A 26,926-nucleotide genomic window follows, 5' to 3' on the forward strand; every position below is an offset into this window, starting at 1 on the left:
GCAAGAGATTCTGGAAAGATCAACAACGGCCTTGTGTGCGTGCTGGTGCTCAGCCTGGGCCTTGCCGGGTTTACTGGTGGTGGTGTGATATGGCCGTCACCTCATTTCATGTATGTCTCTGGGGCCCCTCAAGCTTCCCTGAAGCTTCAACAGAGCCTCTCCCCAAAGCTTTTCCTAGAAGACAATGAAGGACTAGAACCCCTCGTCCTTCCTATCCCTCCCCTGCCCTCTTTCCTCCCCTTGTCCTGTGCTCAATGGACACGATCCTAGCCCACTGCTGTTTTATGAGGGTCCCGGAAAAGCTGTGTTCTCTCTCCCTGAGGTAGAGAGGGTCCACTTCTGCCTCGTCCTTTTGGGTTTGTTGCTGGTAGTTATCGTTTGTGTTTTTTGAGGCAGTTTCCCTTTATAGTCTTGGTTGTCCTGGAATTTGTTCTGTAGACCAGACTGGCCACAAATTCACAGGCACCCATCTGCTTGGCTCTGCCTCCCAAGTGCGAGGATTAAAGGTGTGCAAGGGCCACCACCACGGCCTTTTATTGTGGTAAGGTCTCCTTGCCTAACCCAGGCTGGCCTTGAACTCAGCCCTGCCTCAGCTCCCCAGTGCCGAGATCAGTTGTGCATGGTCGTGCCTGGCCAACCTTATGGATTTTACTTTACATTTAGTCTAGGTAACACTGGCCACCTATGTCAAGGGGGGTTGATCTTCTAAGCCCCTGCTGGCCCTGCCCGGATACGGTTTCTGTAGGACAGAGAAGTAAGCAGTGGGGTGCTCTGTGTCACTGTCATTATTCGCCTTGTATCTGCCACACCGCTTGGCAGAACTGGTCAGAACTGTGGAGAATTAACAGGGTGAGAGTGCCCGGCCCTCTCAGTAGGTCTTGCCTTCTAGAAAATACAAGTCATTCCTTCTCTCGTTTTAATCGCCATATTAAAAGTTTAGATACAAAATTTTAGAAATTCTTGGGAAACTTTAAGAAACGAGCATGAACTATGATACCCAGAGTCTGATAATAAGCTGCAACAAACGGGCGGCTGCCAGGCTGTGAGGAAAGGTCTGTATCCCTGCAGGTCAGCGGCTCCCCTTTCTTTCTCCCTCTCCACAGGGGGGCTCTGGTCCACAGCAGAGCCTGTGGTGCTCACTGCATCAGGGAGGGTCACCCAGGATCCACAGAGGGAGGCCCTTCACCGCAGAGCAGATCCTATGGGGTCGCTGTGTCTATTCACCGTTCACTGCTGTGGGTGGAATTTTAAGTGGAAGCCATTTGGGTAACAGCTCTGCTCACATTCTTTCCCCGGGGAATGGTCGTATGGATCTGTAGAGAGGAGAAACAGATTTCAATCATCCCTTGCCCTGGGCTCCCCAGTACCCCGGTCTTACTCCTTGCCAGAGACATAGCTATGCTTAAAAGTCCCCCTGTTCTATGAGACCTTGGTACCCTCACTGCCTTCCCGGCTCCGAATTTCCATGCCCGGGGAGCCAATTACCCAGTGTTAAAGGAGCCAAGATGGGCAGGACCCTGTCCCAGGCTCTGCTGGTGCTGAGAGAGCAGACGGGCTGGCTGAAAGAGTGGCTCCATAGACTACTGTATTATCAGCCTTAGCACTGCATATCACCTTCAGCCTTCGTGCTCTTGGTTCAGTGAGAACAGCTCAGAGCCCTGTTCCGTTTATGGCATGATGCTGTCGGGATCTCAGGAAAGAAAGGGCTGGAACTGGAAATCTGTCTTTCAAACATCTATTTTCTCTCTTGTCTGCTTTTTCATTTGCTTTGTTTTTGTTAAGACAACGTCTCCCTCTGTACTCCGGGCTAGTCTAGAACTCACTATGTAACCCAGGCTGGCCTCAAATGTGATTCTCCTGCCTCAGCTTTCTAAGTATTGTGTATACAGGTGTGAGCCATCACCCAACCTATCATCTCTCTGCATCCTGTGACTCAATGGACTTAAAGGCCCCTTCTTTGCCCCTAACCTACCCCTAAGAACCATATTTCCAGCAAGTCTCCTTGGAGGACCTCTGACCCGGACCTTCCTGCCCTCAACCCACATCCTTGGCTCTGCCTCATCCCTAACATGTTGTCTCCAGCACTTGAGCAGACTCGCAAAGAGGCCCAGGTGGCTGAGGCTGTCCCATTGGTCGGGGACAGTGGTTAGTGAGTGCCCTGGCTGTTCTGCCTATGCCTGTCCTTGGTGGACATCTTTCCTTCCTTTCTGTGCCCTGCCACAGCTGTACCTTTTTGTCCTTCCTCATTCACTGACTACAATAGCATGGGGACTCTGCTGAGCTTTGGGGACTGAAATTGCTTCCTGCACTTCCGGTGTGCAGATGTGCCACAGCAGACACCCACACTCAGGAACTACAAGCTCACACTCGTTAGCCCTTGATTTTCCCTAAAGAAGTGCGATAAGGAATCCTTCCACGTCTCCTCCCTCCAAACCCTCTTCTTCTCTCCCTACCCTCATCCTGACTAATTTCCCAAGCTTAACTGCCTCTCCCCGAGGGGAATTTTGTGACATGAGAATTGTCACCTGGCCACTGCCCACCCTACAGCTCCCTCCAGCGCAGGCACTCAAACCACCCAGCGCCTTAGGAATTGCCTTTCACTCCCGAATACAGGGCACTCCAGCTACCGATCTTTGTCACCAAGCTCATTGTGTTGGGATCAATGTGCCACAGTTTCTGCTGCTCTGCTTCCTCCTGTGGGTTCAGCTTTAGCGTCCCTCCAGCTTCCAGGAGACTCGGTACACGAAGAAGTCTAACTCTTACAGTCCAGATCTCTAAGACGGAGACGCCCTCCCATTCCTGTTCTGGAACTCATAGTTCGTAACTCCCCCATGAGCGTGTTCTAAGCTATGGTCTCGTCTGACATGACTGCAGACTCAGAAACACATCTGCCCCGCCCCCAGAGGAAGACCCCAGGCCTTTGTACCCTAACCCGACCCCGTAAACTCACTGGCCTCCTTAGACGGGACGCCGGGCGTATTTTCTGCGGTGCATCTCATCCACTCGTTCAAGGTACCAAGTACCTGGGAAGAGGTTGCTTGTGTCACCAGGGGGAGAGAAGTTCACTGTGGGACAGAGGAAGAGAAGCAGGGCTTACTAAGGGTGGTGTGGTGTGCACTGAAGAACGCGGTAATAAGAATGCCTACAGACTCAAGAGGAGGACTCCTGCTGCCCTGCCTGGTGGAGGTTGATGTCCTTATGCAGGTAAAGGCAGACACAAGATAAAATGAGGCCTGTCAGTGGACGAGAAGGAAGGGAGGCGGGAACAGGGGATTTAGAAGGAGAGGGAGAGGGGCTGGAGAGATGGCTCAGGGGTTAAGAGCAATGACTGCTCTTCCAGAGGTCCTGAGTTCAAATCCCAGCAACCACATGGTGGCTCACAACCATCTGTAAAGAGATCCGATGTCCTCTTCTGGTGCGTCTGAAAGCAGCTACAATGTGCTCATATAAATAAAATAAATAATCTTAATAAAAAAAAGGAGAGGGAGAAAGGCAGACATAAATGAGGGAGAGGCCATGCATCTCTACATAGATACAGGTTGTTATGAATATTTCTTAAGGGATGGATTTCTATAGGTCAATTTATCTTATCTAGGTGGGTGGCTTATATCTTTATCAATCAGTTATGAGTTTATTGTGTGGATGTATTGTGAATTGAGAATTTAACATATAAATCTGATTGTGGAGTTAGTTTATTGAGTTTTGATTTCATCGGGCAGTTGGGAGTTTATACTTTAACGCCAGGGGGTGGATGTTGGGAGTGTTGGCAGAGTCTGTGGCAGGGAGCTGCATGGGCCACTCCATGCTGGACTTCTAGAGCCCTGATTTTACCGGGTAGCTGGAACCAGAGAGTTCACAGCTAGCAGAGAGCCACCATGAGAGATACTAATCAGAGATAAATTATGGTTAGTTCCATATGGCCCACCAGTGCCAGAACTGACTCTAGAAACCAATGTGGCAAAGTGCTATGTGGGAACGGCCCTCGGACCACCTGGGTCAGAGAGTACTTGGGGGCAGCATGGAGTCGCTGAGATAAGGATACCTGGCAATGCCACATGGCCCTACAGGTGCCGGTGCTAGCGCAGGTTAAAAGGGCCACCAGATTTAATATTTACCACAACAGCCTGGGGCTGTAAGTCACCTGTAATACACTGTATAGAAGAAGGACCATCTTGGGTCTGGTACTTGAGGCCTGCCTGGCTGTTAGAACTTGTACTATATGAGGGACTGTGGAGATGGCTCAGTTGGTCAAGCTCTTGTCTCATAAGCACTTCTCTCAATCACATCTCGTAAAAATTGTGACCTTGGCCCATTATAGTCTCGATATCTGATGAATCCCTGGCTCCAAGGTACAGGCATGGAATCCAAGGTAAATTGCTTTCTTCTTTCTTCCTGCCCCCTTCTTACCCTTGTGGTAAAATTGCTCTCTCTGATTCATTATTTCTGTGAATTCCTCAGGGGACATGCGTCTCCGGGAGTCTAGACGTTTGGGCAGATCTGACACACTAGACACCAGCTTCTCCAGAGGGGAACCTGGGAAGCAAAAGCAAGAGTGTTAAGCCTTCCTGTGGTCATTATCACTGGTGCTAATAGGCAGTCAGGGTCTGGAGGCTGACCCCACACAGTACTTAGATGCCTGGTCTTGATCACAGTAGTCATTACACAGTCAACAGATACTGGATATCTCAGATGCACCCACGTCTCTCTAGGTAGCTGAACCAAACTATTACCTCTTGCCTTGTCTAACTGATTTCCTTGTATCTACCTCTGCTACAGCTGGGGATGTGCTCACGTGCATGACCTTATGCAGTGCCACTTGGGTTCCCACTTTTCCTCACCCTTCCCTATGGCCAGTGGATCCTGAGAGGAGGAAGTGGGAGGCAGGAAGGCAGTGGGTAACTTCAGGCCACAGGTGTTTTAAGAGACAGGCAATTTAAACCTTTGAGGAGTGTGTAGAGGTTTGGGGAGGGGACAGAAAGGGGTATAACAGTGGCCAGGGCTAAGGCACTAAGGATGCCTTATTTGCCTGAAGAGGAATTCTGGGTGCTTGCTGGACATAACCTTATAAGGAAAAGGGAAGTTTAACCCAGCCAATCTCCTCTGGTGGGGCACTGGGGACTATATGCTCCTGGACATGCAGGAGCATGCAGGCCCAAGAGAGGGAAGGAGTAGTCCCTTATGCTCTTGAAACAAGATTTCTGGGGTTGGATTTGATCCCACGCCTGCTCGGGACCAGCTTCTCCTGGTTCCACAGTACAGGCCTCATAATGCAGGAGCTTTCTTTGCTCTTAATCACTACTTAGTTCTGTCAAGATAGCTACCTCAGCCGAGATGAAGCACAAGGTGGCTTCTTTAGCTAAATGGCCCTTGTTCAGGAGTAGCTGATATGAGATGAGACTCACCTGGGGAAGTGTCCTTGGACACTCGAAATGAGAAGAAACTTGCTGCTAAGCCTGAGCCGTAGGAGAAGGCTCCAATCCTGGAGCCGGCCAATTCTTGGGCAGAGTGGCTGCCGGTAAGGGAAAAAGCCACATCAGCATCGCATTCTGTATTTCCGATAAATCTCCTATGTGTTAGTCTAATCTCACCCCTTCCCACCTTATGTAACTAGAAATGTGCCTCATGCACTCTTCACTTTGATAGAATTCAAAGATAGGTGGTGTGTGTGAGTGAGTGTGCGCATGTGCATGTGTATGTGAGGTACCCAGGTAGCTCAGGCTGGCCTTGACGTCTGCTGTCCCTTACCTCAGCCACCACAGTTCTGGGATTGCAGGCATTTATTTGCCTGACATCCGTACCTATGACACAAGTTTCCGAGCATCCCCCACCAGTAATTTGATCAAGTCCACCTATAAGTGTCTTTTCTATATAATATTAGTATTTCCTTATAAACACCAGAACACGGGAAAATCAGAAACGGTTATTAGCGAGCAGCTGAGCATGTTCTGAGCACTACAATTTGTAAGGCAATTTTCATGAAAACATTCCATAGCCAATTATTCTCTGTATTCTGATCAGTGGTCAATCACTGCTTTGATCATTATCCACTTGGGGTGGGGGAAAAGCTTCTCTGATCCTATGTGTATAAAGATGTTTATATGTTTGGAGGGCAGTTTGATGCTGTGTCTGTTTAGCAAGGTGATAGTAGTTTCTCCTCTAGGGCCCATGACCTACCCATGTGTCCTTGGGCGGGTTTACAAAGCCAGGCATTAGTTCCCTTCTACAGATCTGGCCCTAATCCAATTAGAAAGATGTGGTCACTCCAATGTCATTTGTGTCACTATTGCACAGATGAGACTACATCTATGTCACACACCCCCACCCAAGGTTCAGGGAACATCACAGACGAGAGGGAAGAGTGATTGTAAGACAGAAACCAGGTGGACAGAAAACGGTGTCTCCTGGACGGGGCAGGGCCTTTGCACTCATGAACTCCCAGCAGCATGGTTCCCCGCATAAGGTCAAGCCAGTCAACCTTCCTGCATGGGTAGAGAAAAAGCTTCTGATGCTCACCCTTAAGTGGAAGCTGTTTGTAGCTGAGGGCTGGAGAGGGGGGGGAGTCAGTTTTCTTCAGGGGTTTGGCCCCTGGTAGGATGCTCTGCTCCAGTGGATGTCCCTATACTCTTGTGCCATAGGAAGTACTAATTGAACTCATGGGCTATTTAAAAAAGAAGAAGAGGTAGCTAAATGGTGGCCCAGGAGGCGCTGCAATGGGTGATAGAGGGTAGACATACTTTATACTACATGAAATTACCAAGTTAAAAACAACTGTAGAAAAGCAGATACTGTTGTAGTGACAGTTTTGGCATTTTGATATCTTAAACTGTCACAGGAATATAAGAATATGTTTTCATTTTATTTCCAAGTATGAGACATGGGGCTGCCTCAGACTGTCCACAGCAGCTGACTGTAATTTGCCTCATGCTCTAGCAAGTGCGTGATTTCGCCAGTGGCAGACAGTTTCTGTGATTGCGTGACATTTGCAGTTCTGGGGACTTTTCAGAGGGTCTAGAAATGCAAGGGCCATGAAAGGCAGGGTGAGTTGTTGGTTGTTGGTGAGTTGCTGTTTGTCCTAGTTTGTTAAGTAGTCATGCACAAAGAAGAAACAAGAAGTTAGATACCCTGACAGCGGAGATCGAACTTGCCCTGAGAACTCTGTGCTCCTAATCAGCAGGGAGTAGTCTACTAATGACATCACCCACTTTCCTTTCTATCCGTTTTCCTCTCCTGTCTAGTGTTAAAGGACTGAAAGCGTGAAAAAAAAGATAGGTAGAAGAAAGAAGAACCCACAAATTGGTAAAAGATGGGTTACACATTGTTATAGAAATATTTTAAAGACAAGGAAAGTAAGGATCATACAGGTTTGGTACGTTATTTTTCAAGATACGTGGTGAATAGGTTGAACCCCATTATAGGATCAAAAGCCAGCCCATAATATCCCTCACACTGTATTAAATATAGAGATGTTAAATGGACAAGATAAAAATATGCCCACAAGTTCTGTTTTCTCTCTGTCTGGGTGGATCTTGTACTTTTCCCAACATATATACTCACACTGGAGAAGCTCGACACAGCTAGCAAACCTGTCCCCAGCCACCTCTGAAACAAGTTGTAATATTCCTATGCATCCTTTCTTCCTTTACTGTAAAAGTCTACCTCTCAACAAACCGAAAGTTTAAATGATTAACAGGAGGCAAACATGGTTGGCCCTGTCAGCTCAGGATGGGGAACAGCAGGTCGGCCAAGGGCAGTGCTCACTGGGAGAGAAGTGAGGCCAGGCACCCGTAGAGGGACGAGGTGTACATGTTCCCGTTGTTTGTGGAGAGGTAAAGGGAGGCCTTGGTTTTCTTGTTGAACATGTCCAGGGAGGCCTTCAAAATAGCCTTGTCTACGTCCTTGTTGGTGTAGGTTTCTTCCAGCTTTAGACCCCTGTGAGGCAGAGCAAGGTGTTCACATGAGAGTTGACAAGAGAAGGCTGGGGATGAGGCAGGAGAGTGCTTCTGGAGAGAACATTCTGGGGTGTGGTTTTAAAAATTACAGTACTCAAACACTTGAAGAGCTCAAAGTGACAGTCCTGTCACTCTGAGAAAGTGTTTACATGCACTCCTGTTGTGGCATCTAGCTACATTTCCATTGGAAAACTGAAAATCCAATCACGGTGGAACCATGGTTCTGCTGCAGGGAACGTCATTTGCGTGCTTTGTGAACGGCTTTCCTTGTGGGAAGCCCCAAAGGAGAAGCCCTTGCACACCTAGCAAGGACCTGCATGACAGAATCTGCAGCCATGGCTGTTTTCCTGGGACTGGCCATGGGAAGATCCCTTTCCTCTGGGACAATGCTAAGCTTGCTCTTGGCAGCCTTCTCTTTCACTTTGTCTGTAATGCATACGGCAATGGCGTAACAGAAATCTCTTTATGTTCCCAAGGTGGATTTACTGAGAAAACATGATGAAATTGAGATGATACCTGAAGCAATTAAAAACCCAGAAAACAAGTTTTAAGAAGAACAAAATAGAAATTATACAGTTTCTGGAGGCACCTAATTAGTCTCTGAAAAGCACACAGCTCACTCTGACTCAGAAAGCAGCTCTTGCAAGAATAGATTAGGGATGTTAAGGAATTCACCTAAACATGAAGACATAAGTTCAGAATCCAAGGAACTCAACCGTCTAGGTACCAGCACTTCAGAGAATAAAAGAGGACGGCCAAGAGTCAGCCAGCTCTCGTGCCAACAGATTAAATCTCCTCATCTTAGCTATGGCTGTGCAGGACAGAAACATGGGCAGAATAGATTCAGATAAAAAATGTAAAATCTGGTGTGATGGCTACCAGCTAGGTGTGTGAGGTCCAGCATGCGAACCCCAGTGGTCACAGAGATGTGTTTAATTATGAGTCATAAGATTAAATATCTGCCTAGGGAAAATGAAGTATATGAGAAAGAACCTTATGGAAAACATTCAGGGAATTACTGTCCGCCTTCGTGGAATACATGTGAGGAAATAAAACTGAACTTGTTTGCTTTATGACCTTGAAATACAGAGAGGTTTAAGCTGTTCAGACCTTCTGCTTAACAGCAAACTGGAGACCATTTTCTTCATTTATGCCACCACCACGTTTATGTCCCCAGGACCCTTGAACCCGCTGGAGCAGGACCCCAGTAAAATCATATCGCACCCTGCTTACTGTTTGTTCTTTCTTTTTACCTTCCTTTCCTCACCTAGTACCCAGAGAGCCCCATGCAGGTCTGGCCATCCCATCTCATCCCATCCCTCTGTTGAAGGAACGGCTTAGCATCCTTTCTGCTGCGTCGGGGGTTAGCCATCTGCTTCTAGCAGGGAAGTCTACATCCAAGATGTGAGGCAGCCCTCCCCTGGCCCACCCTCCACCAACCTAAGCCCCCTCCCCCCTCTTAAAGAAGACCCACTTGAAGGCCTCTAGGCCCTTGTATAAGTTGTTCTGCTGGTCACTGCTAGATGACAGGAAGTCATTGAACATCAGCCGAGCCAGGGATTTCTGGACCATCTTGCAAAAGGGTGTGTGGAAGATCATATATTGCACGTCATCGAGGGTGAAAGGCTGGTTGTTTCCAGCTAGAAAAGAAGAGACAATGTGACACCTGAGGCCCACCCTCGCAGACTCAAGGCTGCCAAGGGGCTGGCTTCCCAGAGAGATAGTTCCTGCCTTTAGCACACACACACCCAGGGCTCCCTCATTCATCCCATTACACATTCTCTCATTCATTGCTTAGGCATTACTAAGCGTTCCCTACAGGGAGAGGGAAAGGAAGACTCCTGCCCATGTGAACAGAGCCCCACTTCCTGCCCTCCCGGCCCCAGCAGACCTTGCTTCCACTGATTCTGGATTTTCCTGCGGTAAGCCGCATAGCATCGGTCCAAGGCCCGCAGGTAGCACTGGATAGACAGCTTCCCATCCACCAGTGGATACTCTGAGGCCAAGTTTGGTTTGTAGAAGTCATAGGCGTTCTCCATGTGAGTTCCCCTCAGCCCTGGAAAGGCACACAGAAGGCTCCAGACACCGTGTCACGTAGGCTGCCTCAAGCAGAATGGAGGGGAGATTCCTGGTTCTGCTCGGTCACCTACGCCCAACTCTGAGCCTTTACAGTACCCTCCCCTAGTCAAAAGGAGTCGAGGAATATTAGTTATTTATTTAATTTTATTAGTGGTATTAATTTTTTACTATTATTGTTGTTTTGTTTTTCATTTTTGTTACACAAAGTCAGGGTCTCTCTTTGTAGCCCTGGCTGTCCTGGGACTTACCCTGTAGACCAGTCTGGCCTCAAAGTCACAGAGATCCACCTGCCTCTGCCTCCCAAGTACCATCACCACTGGCTCCAGAGTATTGGTTTTATAGAAGTGAGATTTATATTTCTCTCTCCACACCTTTGTGGGCTTCTCACAATCTAGACTAGAATTTCCCAAGATTCACTTTATGCCCGGGTTTCTTCTTCACAGTTAGCTCAGCCTGGACTCCCTAGGGTTTCTAACCTGCATTTGCCACACCTATTCCGTGCACCATTATTATCCCAGTGCATGATAAAACCACCAATCCTGGCTTCTCTCTTCCCCCTAGGCAGCTACTCCCTAGGCCAGACTTTCAGAGGCAAGCACCACCATCCCCCAGCCCTGAGTAGTGCACATGACAGTTTGGGAGCAGAATCTATGACCTGACTGCAGAGCACACAGCCTCTTCGGAATGTTTATTACAAACCTTGTTCCAGGACTAGAGGGGCCTTGGGCCCAATCAGCATTGCCACAGCCCCGGCACCACCTGTGGGGCGGGCGTTACCACTTGGGTAGACTGCAATATCACCACAGACCACCAGGGCATAGCGACCTGCCAAGACAGACAAGACAATTAGTCATGACCTCACTGCCAAACCCAGAGTGAGGGCCTACTGTGTGCTGAGCACAGTTTTACATACCGGAACTAGATGGAACAAGACCGAAAAATAAGATAAAATAAAAAAAATTACACACAGGGGTTGGGGATTTAGCTCAGTGGTAGAGCGCTTGCCTAGCAAACGCAAAGCCCTGGGTTCAGTCCCCAGCTCCGAAAAAAAGAAAAAGAAAAAAAAATTACACATAAACTCTAGTGAAACCCATGATCCATTTGTATTTGAAATATAAATTCAATGCTGGTGGTTCCCACAGTCTAGCTATGGAATATTCACTCAGAATCATATGAATAAATTACATTGATTTTTTCATGTGTTTTTTTATCAGTGAGTGTGTTTGCATATACACAAGACCGTGCAACACATGTGGGAGTCAGGTGTCTACCACATGGACTCTGGTGATGGAGATGAGATCATCAGGCTTGGTGGCAAGCACCTTTACCCACTAAGCCATATTGCCGACCCCCAGGATTACTTATCTTTTCAAAACTTTCTTTGTTTCTGATTTTAGGGTTTAAATTTTACTTTTTAGACTCATTTATTTTAGTCTGTATGTATAAGTGTGTTGGCTGCATGCGTGTATCTGCACCATGTATGTACCTGGTCCCCACAAAGATCATTAGAAGGGGTTCAATCCTCTGGAACTGGGGTTATGGGCAGTTGAGAGCCGCCATGTGGGCACTGGGAACTGAACCAGGGTCCTCTGCAAGAACAAGTGCTCTTAACTGCTGAGTCATTCTCCAGGCCTGTTTTAGTGTTTTTGAGACAGAGTCTCATTACATAACCCAGATTGGCTTCTAACCCAAAACCCTCCTTCATCCGCAAGTGACACGATAGCAGGTTTGTACCACCACGGCTGGCCTAAACTCCGTTTCTAAAGTCACTTAAAACTTGGTTAGCTGGTACTTGTGGAAATAATTTAAGTTTGTACCGACCAATCTACAGCACCTATATCTTCAAATATCTTCTAAAGAAGGACAATGCATCGGGAAATAAATTGACATTTAAACACAAACTAAATACTCATTATCCCTCACCGTGCCAGAGAGGTAGGCAGCTGTGCCAACATGTGTGGCTGAAGATGCTGCCTTTGAGCAGCTTACCTAGAACATTCACCTACTGCGGTGGTTCTCAGCCGAGGATTGCAACCCCTCTGGGGATCAAACGACCAGGGGTTGCAAAACAGATTTCCTGCATAGCATATATTTACACTATGCTCATAACAGTAGCAAAATTACACGTATGACGTGGCAACAAGAGCAACTTTATGGTGGGGGTCACCACATCATGGGGCACCATATTAAAGTGTTGCAGCATCAGGAAGGTTGGAAACCACTGATCTATTGGATACGGACTTTAAATTTAAACCCTGTTCTGACTGAATCCTAACCACAGGACCCTATAGCAGATATCGGTGAGATCCTCTCCCCTGTGTTTTAGCAAATGAACCAAGTCCTTGAGCTTGTGAGGCAAGCACTCTCCCACGGAGCTACACTCCTAGTGATCCCCCTCCTTACATTGTTATGTCTTTTTAATTCCCAGCTTTTTTTTTTAAATAAAGTATTTCGAAGATCTATTTTTCTTCATGTATAAATGTCTTGTGCAAATCAAGAGCATAGCTTGTTAGAGTCAGTTCTCTCCTTCCACCCCAGAAGTTCTGGGGTCCTAACTCAGGCTTGGCAGCATGCACCTTTACTGTATGAGTTGACCTGCCAGCCCCTTCATTTTTTTTATATTGTTTAGTCTCTTGCTTTTGTGCCAGTGTGCATGTGCACGCACGTCTCTGTGTGTGTGTGTATGTGTGTGCGTGTATATGTGTGTGTGTGCACGCACATGTGTATGCATTGATGTGTGTACACATGTTTGAATGTGTGGAGGTGCATGTATGTGTACTGGTGTTCATATTCTGCCTCCATGTGGAGGCTTGCGATTGATTGATGCTGGCCTCCTCCTAGATTACTGTCTACCTTACATAGTAAGGCAAGGTCTCTCACTGACCCTGAAGCTTACTGTCTTTGTTAGATGAGTTAATCAGCTGTCCCAAAGGATCCTGGTCTCCATTTCCCAAGCACTGGGATTACAGGTGGGTCTCCATACCCACCCAGCTTTAGCTTGGATTCTGGGATCCCCCAGTCCCCAGGCTTGCTCTGCAAGGACTTTAACCACTGAGCCATCTCTGCAGCCCTGGTCTCCTTACTTAAAGCAAAGACTATTAGACGATATATCCCCTAAGATCCATGGCCAACACTAGAACCTTAAAATTAATTTTGTAATTGGTATCCACTGTGGTCTTTAAGGCTTTTTTGGTCTAGTTTCAAGCTCAGTAAATACAGAGACAGCCAAGGTCTGAAAGTAAACAAGAACTCAGGCTCCAGGAGATTAATGTGGCACGTTAATGAGAATGTCCCCCAGAGGTTCATGTATTTGAATGCTTACTCACCTGAGGGAGGCAGTATTTGAAAGGGTTAGGAGATGTGGTCATGTTGAAGGAAGTGTGGCACTGGTCTGGGGTTCGAGACTTCAAAAGCCCAAGCCAAGCCTAGTATCTCTCTCTTCCTACTGCCTATGGATCTGGATGTAGAACCCTCAGCTCCTTCTCCAGCACCATAACTACCTGCATGGCACCATGCTTCTTGCTATGCTGATACTGAACTAAACCTCTGAAACTGTAAGCCATCCCCTACTGAATGCTTTCCTTTGTAAGAGTTGCCGCGATCTCTTGGTGTCTCTTCACAGCAGTAGAGCACTGGCTAAGCCAGGTGCATTACCGAGTGAGATTAGGTATCTAATGCTCACACCTTTCTCTTGGACTTTGCCTTCTCTCAGAACAGGAGGTATCCCTCCAGGGCAGCTCTGGGGAAGGATGTAAGGAAGATATAAAGCAATGTTAATATGTTAAACAAAGTTGACATCTCAGTAACAGGTACTGTAGAAGAAGATAATCAATTCATGGTGCCCTCCTGTGCTTCTCTCAGCCCATTTTGACCAGTGTCCACCCCTTACCATAGAAACTTGTGAACATACATCTCGATCTCAGAGACCCAGATGGTAATTTTGATGGTTTGCGTATGCTTGGCTCTGTGAGTTGCACTATTAGAAGGTGTGGCCTTGTTGGAGGAAGTGTGTCACTGTGGGGGTGGGCTTGAAGACCCTCCTTCTAACTGCCTGAGGATGCTCAGTCTGTTCCTGGCTTCCTTCGGGTGAAGATGTAGAACTCAGCTTCTCCTGCACCATGCCTGCCTGGATGCTGCGATGCTGCCACGCTCCGGCCTTGATGATAATGGACTGAACCTCTGAACCTGTAAGCCAGCCCCAATTAAATGTTGTCTTTTATAAAACTCATGTTGGTCATGGTGTCTGTTCACAGCAGTAAGACACTAACTAAGACAGTGATTAAGAGAACTAAGTATAGAGAGACATGTTGGATTTTGTTTGGAGATTTACCTCTACACTCACCATGGTATTTACTCTTGTCACCTTGATGGGATGTATTACCACCATGGAAACAAACTTGGCATGTCATGGGGGAGTTTCTTGTTTAGGCTAACTAAAGTAGAAGAAACAGTCTAAAAGTGTATGACATCATCCCCTAGGCTGGGATTCTAGACTACTTCCTGACTGGGGATGCCCTGTGACTAGATGTCTCTAGCTCCTGCAGCCATGATGGACTGTGCACCTTCAAACCGTGAGCCAACAGGAACCCTTCCTTCCTTAAGTTGGTCTCGCCAGTGGTTTTGTCACAGCTGCAAGTAACTAAAGCAGCAAGACATTGTCTATTTCACCTCCTCATCTACAGTCAGACACAGAACTCACGCCACAGGATATTGTGCAGAGTAAATGAACAGCCACATGAACATGCTACCCGAGTGGCTGCATAAAGCTGTGACTATCTTCATGGCTACTGTCACTGTTTTTATTGGGTTATAGGAGCAACTGTATGAATAAATTGCCTTTCTCTTCCCAGCATAAATTGCTGAGAAGCAAAGCACAGTCTTCAGCTTCTACCCTAAGAATCACACTTCTGTAATGTCCTGGAAACATACCATCCCAGTAGCTGGACTCCATCCAGTTGGCAGCGTTGAAGAGGGAGGCAGTGCCACCATAGCAGGCGTTGGTGGTATCTATGCCCTCAATGTCAGTGTTGCCTGAATCCTGGAAGAGCTCCATGAGCACTGTTTTGACAGCCTTGGACTTGTCAATGATGGTTTCCGTGCCCACTTCCAGGCGGCCCACGGCATCCCACGGCAGCTTTGTGCGTTCCATCAGCCTCTGCACCACTGTGAGGCACAGGGAGTTGATGTCCTCCTGGACCGAACAGAAGCCCATACGAGTCTGGCCCAAGCCCACTGTGTACTTCCCTGCTTCCACATTGTTGAACTTCTCTAAGTCAGTTTGGTCCACATATTGGGCTGGAAAGTAGACCTCCAGGGCAAGGATGCCCACATCTTTTGGCCATGTATCTGTTTTGGCCAGGGGAGCAGGAGGGATTGTAGAAAACCTGTGGTTAAAATAACAGCTGTAAAACTACCAATGGCCTTTTGACAGTTACCTCAAAAAACAAATCAAAACAAAATAATAATAATGTGGCAATTACGTTTATGTTTTAGTATGCTGTAAAGGTATGTTAGCAAGTGAGGAAAAATTTAATAGTTATAGCTGTTGAATTGACCTTTTTATCCCTTTTACCCATCATAAAGTGTACCTTTCCTAATAACATAGCTATACACGTATTGTATAGTACACTCTTTGTATGGTAGTCTGACTAGACTTTCAAGTGTAATATTAGTGTTGATTGTCAATTTGCTAGGGTCTGGAATCACCTGGGAGACAAGCCCTGCGGACATCTATGAGGGATCTTTGAGATTAGGTTAGCTTCTGGTCATGCTGGCCTAGATACAATTATCTTGATAGGTTTAATTGCGATACAGAGGACCATCCTGGAGGGGTGGTGTACTTTTCCTTGGGCTTGGGCTTGCACTGTATAAAGAGTAAGAAGCTAGCTGAGCATGACTATTCATTGTCCTCTGACTCCTGACCGCCCCAAGCTCCTGTCACCATGACCTCCCCACCACGGTAAACTGAACTCTAGAACTGTGAACTAAGATGAATGCTTCTTGTCTATATTGCTTCTGTTATGGTATTTTTGTTTACCTATGTGTCTTTTATTGTTGTTTTGGACTTCTTTGTTCTGTGAGTCAGGATCTCTTATTTTACTCTGGTAACTTTGAATTCTGAGTTCTCCTGACTTCTCTCCTGAGTATTGGGATTGCAGGGGTGGTGGACCTGAATAAGAATGACCACCATAGACTCATATATTTAAATACTTGGTTGCGGGGAGTGGCACTGCTTGTGAGGGGTTAGAAGGTGTGGCTTTGTTGAAGTAGGTGTGACCTTGTTGAAGGAAGTATGCCATTGGGGGTGGTTTTTGGGATTTCAAAAGCCCAAGGCAGTCCCAGTCTCTCTTTTCCTGATGCCTGCAGATCCAGATGTAAAACTCTCAGCTACGTCTCTAGCTTTGTGTTTGCCTATGTGCTGCCACGATCACCACCATGATGATGGACTAAAGCTCCAAAACTGTAATCCAGTCCAAAGTAAAGCTTTGTCTTATAAGAGTCTGTCCTGGTGCCTCTTCCCAGCAATAGAACACTGAGACAGCAGGTGTGGACTATCACATCTGGCAACATTTATCATTTTTAAATTATATATTAAAGTCTTTGAAAAAATGTTAAAAGCCTGACAATAGTGGTATTTTATTTGTTTTCTTCTTTCTTGATTTTGATTTTGATTTATTTTTATTTATTTAATAGTGGTATTTTAATTAGAGTATTTAGTCTATTTATATTTATTGTAATTACTGATATAGTTGTGATGAAATCTATCATGTATTTTTACTTGCTTATATGTTCTCTCATCTGTTATTTCCTCTTTTCTGAATTCTTTTCAATTAAATAAATATTCTTTGCTTTTTATTGATGACTCTAGAAGTTACAATAGGAATAGTTTATCATAAACTAAATAAATTAATACTTCTACTAAGAAGGTGATGTCAGGAAGATGGCCAATGAGCAGTGTCTGGTTTTCTTTCCTCTGTAATAAGGAAAACAACAGCTATTTCACCAGCATGTTTGCATGGAGTAAAGTGGGGTGTGAAAAAAATATTGAAGAATGGAAACATGTGATGACCCTAGAAAGAAGGGACTAGCATCTATCTTCCTGCCATCCTATTTCGTAAGACCATCTGAACCAAGAGGAGATTGCTCAGCAGGGAAAAGGTAACCAGTAGTCCTCTCTTACACCATGCTGCTTGCTGATGGAGTGTCTACAGCCTTCACAGCTCCTGAGTCAGGTTTGGGTAACTACCTATTTACTACACCACCAGATTGCCCTAAAGAGGAGCTTATTCCATGCTGTGCCTTTCCCACTCTACTCCTGCTTCATAGGGCCATTTTGGGACTCAGCCCATCTTAGGGTCCATGAAACAACCAGGTAACTGCTTCTATCAGCTTAGCCAATCCACTTCTATGAAATATATAGATGTCTCTGCTTGCGTTCTTACACCCCTAGAAAACATCTGGGCAGACTATATTGAACGATTTGGTCTGAAGAAGATCCATTTTCTACTTTCCAGGAAACGTGAAAAGCAGATAATAAGCAGTCATACCTGCATAGCTTGCCCACTAAGGCTTCCATCCTGAGTAGCTTAATCCACAGAAGCCATCTCTGAGACTCTAAGTGGCCCTGGACATCCTTCTGTAGCCTCCAGAATTAGTTGATATGCTTACCTCAGAAAGTCACTCAACCAAGTCTCTGAGAGGCAGAGTAACGGCTTGTTCTTGAGGCTACAGTGTCATCCATGACCTTCCCTCTAGTGTAGGTACCACATCTATGCTTGCTTACACTCAACCCCCATGCAAGCTTCAGATATAGACAGCATCATCTCTACTGAGGAGCTATGCCTACCTTGGCCCGTGGGTGACCTTGTTCCCATATTATCTATAGAAACTGATAAGTACATTCATCCTCAAACCACTGTACCCATAATGCTAGCAATTTTGCCTTGCCTAAGAGAGATACATGAAAATCCGTGTATAATCCTGCAACTCCTATATTCTAAGCCACTAAGACATCACCAACACTGATGAGAGCTAGAGAATCTACAGAAAGACTACACACTAGAACACCAGCCCAATGCAGTCTATCCAATCAGTAGTGTGTGACAGATCATGTCGTGAAAGGCTTTAACTATTAAAAGAAAAGTCTATTAAACTGGAAGAGAGAAAGTGACCCCCTCCAAATGCACACATGTCAATGTAGGGTCATTAAATACATGAAAAACAAGCTAATATGACATCTCTAAAGAAACACTCTAGCAACAGACCCACACCCACACCCACACACACATACACCAAAATGAAAGGAAATCAGTAAATAGCCTGAAAAAGAATTCAAAATAATTATTTTAAAGAAGTGTTTGAAATTATAGAAAAAATTGCAAGCAGACAGTTCAATGAAATGAGGAAATAACATATGATGTGAACGAGAAATTGAACAGAGAAGAGATCCTAAAAGAAATAGGCAAAATTTTTGAAGCTAAAGGACATAATACATGTCATAAAAATAGCAGTGAGTAGGCAAAAATATAGCTTCTGGGCATAAAGAAGACATGCTTTTTCAAAATAACCCAATGTAAAAAAATTAAAACAAAAAAATAGAAATGCATGAAGAAAATCTATGAGACTTACTCAAAGCACAATTGAGTTAAGGTGTCACACTATGTGTATTTCAGGAGAACAGATGAGAAAAGCATAGAAAACACAGTCAAAAACTTTAAAATTCTTGTGACAGATATCTGTGCCCAAGAACCTCAACAAATTCTAACATATCCAACCAAGAACATACTACATACTACAGCCTGTTAAAAGTACAAGACAGGCCTGGTGAGATGGCTCAGAAAGTAGGCATACATGCTTTCAACCCATTGGCATGAATTCAATAACTAAGATCTACATAGTGAAAAGAAAAACAACTCCTACACACTGTTCTCTGACCTCTGTCCACACACTGTGGCACAGACACATATGTGTATATGCACATATATATGCACACAATAAATACATAAATACATAAATAATAAATAAATTAAAAAGTTCAAGCTAGAAATTAATTCCAAAAAAAAACCAACAAAAGAAATATATCAAGTTACAAATAAGGAACTTTTCATTAGACCAATGGTAGAGTTCCCAGCAGAAATCATATAGGACAGTAGAGAACAGGGCGATATAGTCTACGTACTGAAAGAAAAAAATTGCCAACCGAAAATATTATACCCAGCAAAGCTACCTTCTGAGATGACAAACCAATAGTGTCTTTCCAAGATAAGAAAAAGCAAGGAATTTATCATCAACAAATTACATCTGGAAAATGTGTATAGGAATTCTACAGTGAGGTGACAGAAGATAACTACATTATAAGAACATCTGGAAATGAAGAACTTAGTAGACCTCTAGCAGATGCCCAGAAGAGGAGAAAAAGAAACCTATCTGAATAGAAAACCACCGAATCACAGCAATGAACAAAAAGAAGAAGGAGCACAGGTCATATAAATGACCAGCAAAACATGTAATAGAAAGACAGTCAACTTCAATCTCTCAGTTAAAAGCTACAGATTAGGGATTGGGGATTTAGCTCAGTGGTAAAGCGCTTGCCTAGCAAGGGCAAGGCCCTTGTTCAGTTCCCAGCTCCGGAAAAAAAAAAAAAGCTACAGATTAGCTGGATGCATCAAAACCAAATCCTGGTGATAGAGACTCTCCACTCACTCTCTACAATAAACTCACTTCACCACTGAAGACACACGTACACCAACAGCGATGTGAATGGAAAAAGATACAGAAGTAGAGCCCCAAAGCAAGCAGGAGCAGCTGTACTACTGTAAATAAAATTTACAGAAAGAGATGCAGAAAGTTGTTGTCCAATGCTAGGTGGATCAAGTCAACAAGAGGAAATAATTACACTTACATATATACACTCAGTATAGGAGCAGTATAGGAACTATGTGAAGAAAGACCACAGATATGCTGGAAAAACGGATTCTAATACAGTAATAGCTGGGGACTTCACCACCGTCGCTTCCATCCACAGACGGATCGTTGAGACAGAGTCAACCAGTGTACAGTACAGTTCATCTGCACTCTAGGCCGAGTGAATTGAACAGAGGTTGTCACGCGTTCCCACCTAACAGCTACTGTTTCTGGACAACCACCTCAATGTCAATGAAATGGTTACATACAAGACCTATGAGCTATAGAAAAAACGACACTTAGAAGGGAGCTTACGGCAACATGCCTACATCCAACAGCTTGTGAGTCAACAACTTAATGATGCAACTCAAGGACCCGGGAAAGAACCAAGTCAAAGGTGCAGAGGGAAGGAAAGAACAAGCAGCAGAGCAGAAATAAACAGAGTAGAGAATGAAACAATGAAAGGAACAATGAAACAAGTAATATTTGAAATGGAAAAGCAAGTTGATAGGCCTTTAGCTTAATTAATCAAGAAACATCCTGGTACGTGGGGTACAGGAGCAGCTCTGGGGCTCGCTGCCCACTAGTCTAGCCAATCAGAAAGCTCCATGTTCAATGAACGCTTCTGTCTCAACACAGAGGGTGAGAGATGGAGGAAGACACACACGCGAACATGCACACACACACGCACACACAGACACACACATACACACACACGCACACACACAGACATACACACACACATGCACACAGAGCGACACAGCAGGACACAGAACTCAGCAATAAACTCGCACTATCATACATAGCCAGTCAATTTACTTATAAATCCTTATGAGCTGACTTATACATTGCAAAGGGATCAAGAATACCCTTTGAAGAAACAAACTTTTGCAAAGAGTGGTGCTGAGAACTAGGTATTCACATACAGTAGAATCTGGACTCCCTCTTTTAATCTACAAAAATCAAGGCAAAATGGTGAAGGACCCAAATGCAGGGTTTATAATCATGACTCTACTAGAAGATAAATATGCAGGGCACATGTTGATTTTGGCAGATTCATCTTATTTTGATTTGATTGAGATGTGATTTCACTATGTAGCCTGCATCGGAATTCACTTGGAGCTTAGGTCAACCTGGAGTTCATGATCCTCCACGTTGGATTCCCTTCTTTTATATTTACTTCTGTTTATTTATTTGTTTACATATCCCCTTATATGTGTGAATATGTAAACATTTATGATGTGAATGCAACAGCATGCGTATGAACATCAAAGGCTAACTGTGGGTGTCTGTCCTCTTTCCACAATATGAGTGCTGGGAATTGAACTCAGGCCATGAGACTTAGCGGCAAGCGCCTTTACCCACTGACCCATCTCACGAACCCTTCAAACACTTTTTAGGAACCCCCAAAACAAAGATTATTTAAAACTAAAAATGCTGCTGAACAGCAACAGGAATGATACAAGAATAAAGTGACAACCTCCAGTGGGAGAAAATATTCCCAGTCTGTTCACTTGAAGGACGCAACTCTCAGAATATATCAGGGACTGAAACAACTTAGCAACAAAAGTCCAAATATTTCTGCTTTAAAATAGGCCAATGCCTGAATCAGCATTTTTTTCAGGAGAGGACGTACAAATTGAGAACACTGAAAGACACGCATCAGCGGGGAGACGCGGAGCAGAGGTACGAGATGCGGCTTCACCACAGTTATAAGTTTATAAGTACATAAATGCCAAATGCAGGGAGGCTGCAAAGAAAGGAAGCTAAAGGCTGAAGAGAGGCTCAGTGGGGAAAGGCACTTTTACTCTGACGACCTGCGTTCTTGCTGCCAACCCTGATGACCCATGTTGAATCTCAGTAACACACATGGTAGAAGGAAAACCTTTCACATAGAGATGACAGGAATGAGAATGGATACAGCCACATGGAAACAGTACAGCAAAACCAGCAAAATCCAGAACAGAACTGCCGTATGATTCATGAATCCCAGTGCTGGGTACACGCCCAAAGGAACTAACCTGATCAGACATCTTGTACTTACTGTGGCATTCTTTACAATAACCATGACAGAAAATCCTTTGTGCTCACTGACCGACGAGAGTGTAGACAAACTGTGACATATGTGCCCGATGGGACATTATTTAGCCGTGAAGATTACATTCTGTCATTGTAGCAACATGGATAAGACATATGCTGGGGCACAGGAAGACAAAGACTGCACGCTCTTGCTCACGGGTGGTAGCTAAGATCTCAAAGCAGTAGACGATAGTGATAGAAGAGCCTTGAAAGGGAGTAAGGGGAAAGATGGGGAGAGGATATGTGTGGGAGGAGAGAGGATGTGTGTAGGAATAAACTGCAGGGGAGAAGTAAGGTTTGGTTTGGCTTGGTTTCCATCACACTATGGATGAACGTAGGACACGATCTCAGAACATTTGAGGCAACCACACTGACCCACATCCACAACCAGGAAAAGTAGCTTTCAATGCCTTGTGACACAGCAGGACCATTATGATCGACAACAATTAATTGAGTATTTTAAAGTAGCAAACAGGGATGGTTTTGAATGCCCCCTCCCCTCCACAGAGATGGTAAAAGTCTGTAAAGGTAAATAAGCCAGTTGCCCTGATCTGGTCATTGCATGACGTAAATGTGCTTTTAAATATCACACCCTCCCTATAACAGTTACTGTGTCTGTCCATCCAAAATAGAACACTCCCTGCAGAATGGAGCAAGCCCCTTCTGCGGGCCAGCTCTGTTACCTGCTCCATCCCTTTGTTAATATCCGAATTCTTTCTTTCTACAAGCCCTCAGAACATTTAGAAACCTCGACTCATTTTACAGTGGACTTCTACTTATCTTCCCCTCTCCCTTCTTGATACTAAACAAGAACGAACCGATCTTTTCCCCACTTGTTGCTATATTTGTCTTGTTTCGAGACAAAGGCTCACTGTGTTAGCCCAAGCTGGCCTTGAACTCTCGATCTTCTGAGATTGCAAACGTGCACCCAACATGCCCAGGTTCTTTTTCTCCTTTGGAAGGAGGTTTTCCCCTGTCTTCCGTCTGCCTGCTTTCTTCTGATTTGGGACTCTCAATATTCATCGGACACTCCTCATGCAAGGTGGCCTCACCATAGAGTAGAGCGGCAAGCCTTTTACAGCTCCTTGGGCAGTGGAGCAGGCCAACCTGTAGGAGCACAGTGCTGTTCTCAATGCAGAAAATGGCGGTCAGTAGAGGAGAGAAAAGAGGATTTCTCTCTTTCCACCTCCTTTCACTTCAGACTCTCAGCTCCTCTGGTGAAGGTCTGCACTTTCACCTCCTAGCTGCAAGTCCCTCTCCTAGAAGTGCCCATGGGCAGGCATCTGAATCTTTCCTCACGATAAACACTGGTGGAGCGATGGCTCAGGAACTCCCCAGCAGTTGTTTTAGAAATACTCCGTGTAGTTGGTGCCTTGGACTCCTGGCTTTCCAAGCCCTCTCTGTAGCACAGAGGCTGTGGCTTGTATTGAGTGCTTCTCCTGATTTGTATCTCTAGGGTCCCCAGTTCTCCCACCAGGAAAGTCACTTTTAAGGAGCCCTGGGAGACAAGAGTGCATCCTATCATCCCAAGATACCAGAGCAGAGCGATTTGGGCTCATCACCTCTAGGAGAGAGGGCAGGAATTTATTTATTTGGTGCCTTCCAAATAAGTGGAGTTTGTCCTTTCAAATATTTATGGGGGAGAGTCCCCGGGACCAAGGGCTAATGGTTAGCTCACGCTGGAGGTGCCAGCGTGGCAACTTTCCTTGCAGGTTCATTTTCCTGCCTCTTCTGGACTGACTCCCTCCCTGTCTTCCCATATAGAATGGCAAGATTCAGGGAGAAGGTTGGAGAGCCTGTAACTCTCCTTATTTTCTGGGTGTGGGTTTCAGAGCCTTAAAGACAAGGCTTCCAGAAGCACTCAGGCTTGGCTGGTGCTCGGGCACTTGTTGAGAGCGCCCTTCTCATCCTGTGCTCCCTCTAAGGGGTGACCGCTGCATTTGATTTAAACCCTGCTCCTGCTGTGAAGCTCAAGAATCTGCACCATGCCCTTAATCACTTCATACCATCCTGCCTGCTTCTCCTTGGGTTCAAGGCTAACCCTGGGCAGCATGCAGAGAAGGGTGTTGTTGTGTGAAGGAGTTTCAAAGAAAAGAAGGCAAGGCTGTCAACATCCTTAGTGGGTGAGGAAAGAAATGAGCACACACAGACCCCAACTACAAAGACTGGTGGGGGAGGAGGTTACACCATGAAAGAGAGACAGGCAAAATCATGGAGTTCAAAGGAAACAGACATTCTCTGGGATGGATGGATAAGGAAGGCCTCATGGGAGAGGCTGAATTTAGGGTCAGACTTCTTTATTTGTTTTCATTTTTTTTTTTTAAAAAAAAAATGTGGTTGAGAGGCACATGTGCCACAGCAATTAGAAGACAAATTTCTCTCCTTCTACCGTGTACACTCTGGGTGTTGAACTTAAGTCCTCAGGCTTGGCAGCAAGCACCTTTACCCAATGAGCCATCTCGCCAGCCCCTGAGGTCGATTTTTTTAAAGATTTACTTATTTATTATATATAAGTACCCTGTAGCTGTCTTCAGACACACCAGAAGAGGGCATCGGATCCCATTACAGATGGCTGAGAGCCACCATGTGGTTGTTGCAATTTGAACTCAGGACCTGTGGAAGAGCAGTCAGTGCTCTTAACCACTGAGCCATCTCACCCCACCCCTTGACTGACAGATGAGTAGTTTTCTGTTGCTGAAGGACTGGAGGGGATGAAGGGGCTGTGGCCATGGTGGGGATGCATCAGCGAGCTAGGGAACCTTCACAGAGGAGAGTGTGCAGGGAGCAGGGAGATTTAAGGTGAGAAACACTGAGTCCTGGATATTTAATATCAGGGCAGGGAAGCAGATGGTGAGTCTGGGGTGGACTTAAAGCAGATGTGGATTGCATTACAGAGGTAGAACCCTAAAGCAACAGTTCTCAACCTGTGGGTCTTGATGTCTTTGAGGGTTGTATATCAGATATTCACATTATAGTTCATAACAGTAAAAAAAAACCTGCAGTTACAAAATAGCAATGAAGTTATGGTTGGGTCAGCACATCATGAGGAACTGCACTGAGGGCCTCATCATCAGGAAGGTTGAGAACCACTGCTTGAGAACACAGGTGACCTATAAGGAACTTTAGTAGTTCAGGCAGCGAGCACTGGGGTTAACCCTGAGGGCACCAGACAGGAAATGTGAGCAAGAATTCAAGAGCATGAACCAAAGAAGTCCGAGTTGTGAAGATGGAGGCTTGCCTCTTGGGCAGTGGCCTACTGTTGCATCGGAAGGTTTGGGCTAGGCGTGGTGGTACATACTTCTACTGGGATTATTCCCAGTGTTCTGGAGGCAGAGACTGGTGGATCTTTGTGAGTTCAAGGCCAACCTGGTCAACATTGTGGGTTCTAGCTCAGCCAAGACATAAAGGAACTGTCTCAAAAGGGGGGGGGCTGGGGATTGGTCACCCCTGTCCAGCCCTGATATAAATAAACCATGTCCACAGCTTCCTCATAAATAGAGAGGAAGCAAGCTAGAGTCGAAGCTGGAACCTTCAAATGAAATTCAGTGGTTTTGCAAGGGGTGGGAAAGAGGAGATGGCGGTGGAGCTATGAAGAAAATCAGGAGGTTAAAGGGCACTGCCCCTTTCCCCTCCACACACACCTATCCCAGGAGAGCAGGCAAGGGAGGACACAATAGCAAAGAGTTTTCCTAAAAATTCAGTATTCATGGGTGTAAGTGGAAAGGAAGCCTCAGGACTCTGAGCTCAGCGGACAGAGAGCAAAAGAGAAAAAAATAATACCCAGGTAGCTGGGAGCCTGAAGCTTGAAGCCCAGATGTGTCCCATCAACTCTGGGCGACCACAGTCACTGGGACCAGACTGAAGGGTGTTTACAGAGAAAGAAGGCATGCGTGTTTTTCTTTCACAAGTACATGTATCCACTCCTGCACACACACACACACACACACACACACACACACACACACACACACACACACACGAGTGAGAAGCATACACACAATTTTTATACTTCACCTCAGAAAACCGAAACACAGAGAAACACAGCTTCTTCTCTTTGGTCCATTCTAGATCGTGCCACAGCGAACTAAACCAGGCAGTTAAACTACAGATGCAGCTGCAGGATCCTGAGGTCTGCTGCAGACTGTAGCTGGCCGAGGAAAGGATGCTGCTTTGCCTAAACGAGGTGCACCAGAGGCTTAAATGGTTCTCAACCTGTGTGTCCTGCTCCCTTTGGGTCAATTTGTAACAATTAAAATACACCTTGCACATCATAACAGTACAAAACTAATATGAAGCAGCAATGAAAATAATGTTATGGCTGGGGGTCACCACAGCTTGAGGGGCTGTATTAAAGGGTTGCAGCTATAGGAAGGTTGAGAGCCTGTGGCTTAGACACTTCCAGCTCAACAGATGACAGGCACTGTCTAGAAACGAGGCTCACTTGTTTGTAAGTGAACACAAGCCCCGCCAGGTTTTGACTGAGGTTCTAGTGAGTTCTCCAGCAGGTCCACTGACTGCTTTTTACTGGTCCTCAGGGTGCTTGTCCCAGAGTGATCTATGCAACTCACCTCTGCTGGGCTGCGGGGAGCAGGTGAGCGGGTGAGAGCGAAGATTCCTGCATCACTCTCTTCACTTGCAGGACCCGCCTTGCTGGAGCCAAAAGCCGCTGCATCTCTAAGGTATCAACAGAAAGCCAGCAGTCCACAGCCCCCGGGAGAGATGCCCAGGGATTGTGGGTTGGGCTTTATAAGACTCCAGCCTCTGCAAGCCCCGCCTCCGCTTAGCGAGGCCTCTGCCTGCCTCAGAAAAAGTGGGCCAAAGGTCTCAGAACAAGTCAAAGGAAAACATCATGTCTAACATGTACATAGTTGCTCTGTTCCTGGCTGGTATCTAGCTGGCTGGCTCTGAGACTTCCT

The 26,926-nt window shown here is 45.7% G+C and overlaps 1 protein-coding gene across 1 annotated transcript; it reads right to left on the reverse strand.

Annotated features, from left to right (window-relative positions):
• Positions 1-2,924: 2,924 nt before the first annotated feature.
• Hmgcs2 (3-hydroxy-3-methylglutaryl-CoA synthase 2) lies at positions 2,925-26,725 on the reverse strand. The gene is made up of 9 exons (XM_032897646.1): positions 26,579-26,725; positions 14,958-15,412; positions 10,728-10,853; positions 9,841-10,005; positions 9,424-9,589; positions 7,759-7,929; positions 5,403-5,509; positions 4,408-4,533; positions 2,925-3,065 (listed from the first exon to the last, which is right to left on the reverse strand). Exons 1-9 carry the CDS (start codon positions 26,680-26,682, stop codon positions 2,959-2,961), a joined length of 1,527 nt encoding a protein of 508 aa, XP_032753537.1. The 5' UTR covers positions 26,683-26,725; the 3' UTR covers positions 2,925-2,958.
• Between the last annotated feature and the right edge of the window lie 201 nt (positions 26,726-26,926).

The sequence above is a fragment of the Rattus rattus genome, chromosome 3 (assembly GCF_011064425.1).
Source record: "Rattus rattus isolate New Zealand chromosome 3, Rrattus_CSIRO_v1, whole genome shotgun sequence".
In the NCBI taxonomy this organism is placed as follows: Eukaryota; Metazoa; Chordata; class Mammalia; order Rodentia; family Muridae; genus Rattus; species Rattus rattus.

What these genes read in the sequence shown, in the direction of transcription:
- Hmgcs2 (XM_032897646.1), bottom strand. Translation starts at nt 26,682, where the DNA reads ATGCAGCGGCTTTTGGCTCCAGCAAGGCGGGTCCTGCAAGTGAAGAGA. An exon ending in CCCTCTAGTCCTGGAACAAG is followed by an intron (nt 10,006 to 10,727) that starts GTTTGTAATAAA and finishes GTGCCTTTCCAG; the next exon opens with GGCTGAGGGGAACTCACATG. An exon ending in CTGGCCTCACTTCTCTCCCA is followed by an intron (nt 5,510 to 7,758) that starts GTGAGCACTGCC and finishes CCTTACCGGCAG; the next exon opens with CCACTCTGCCCAAGAATTGG.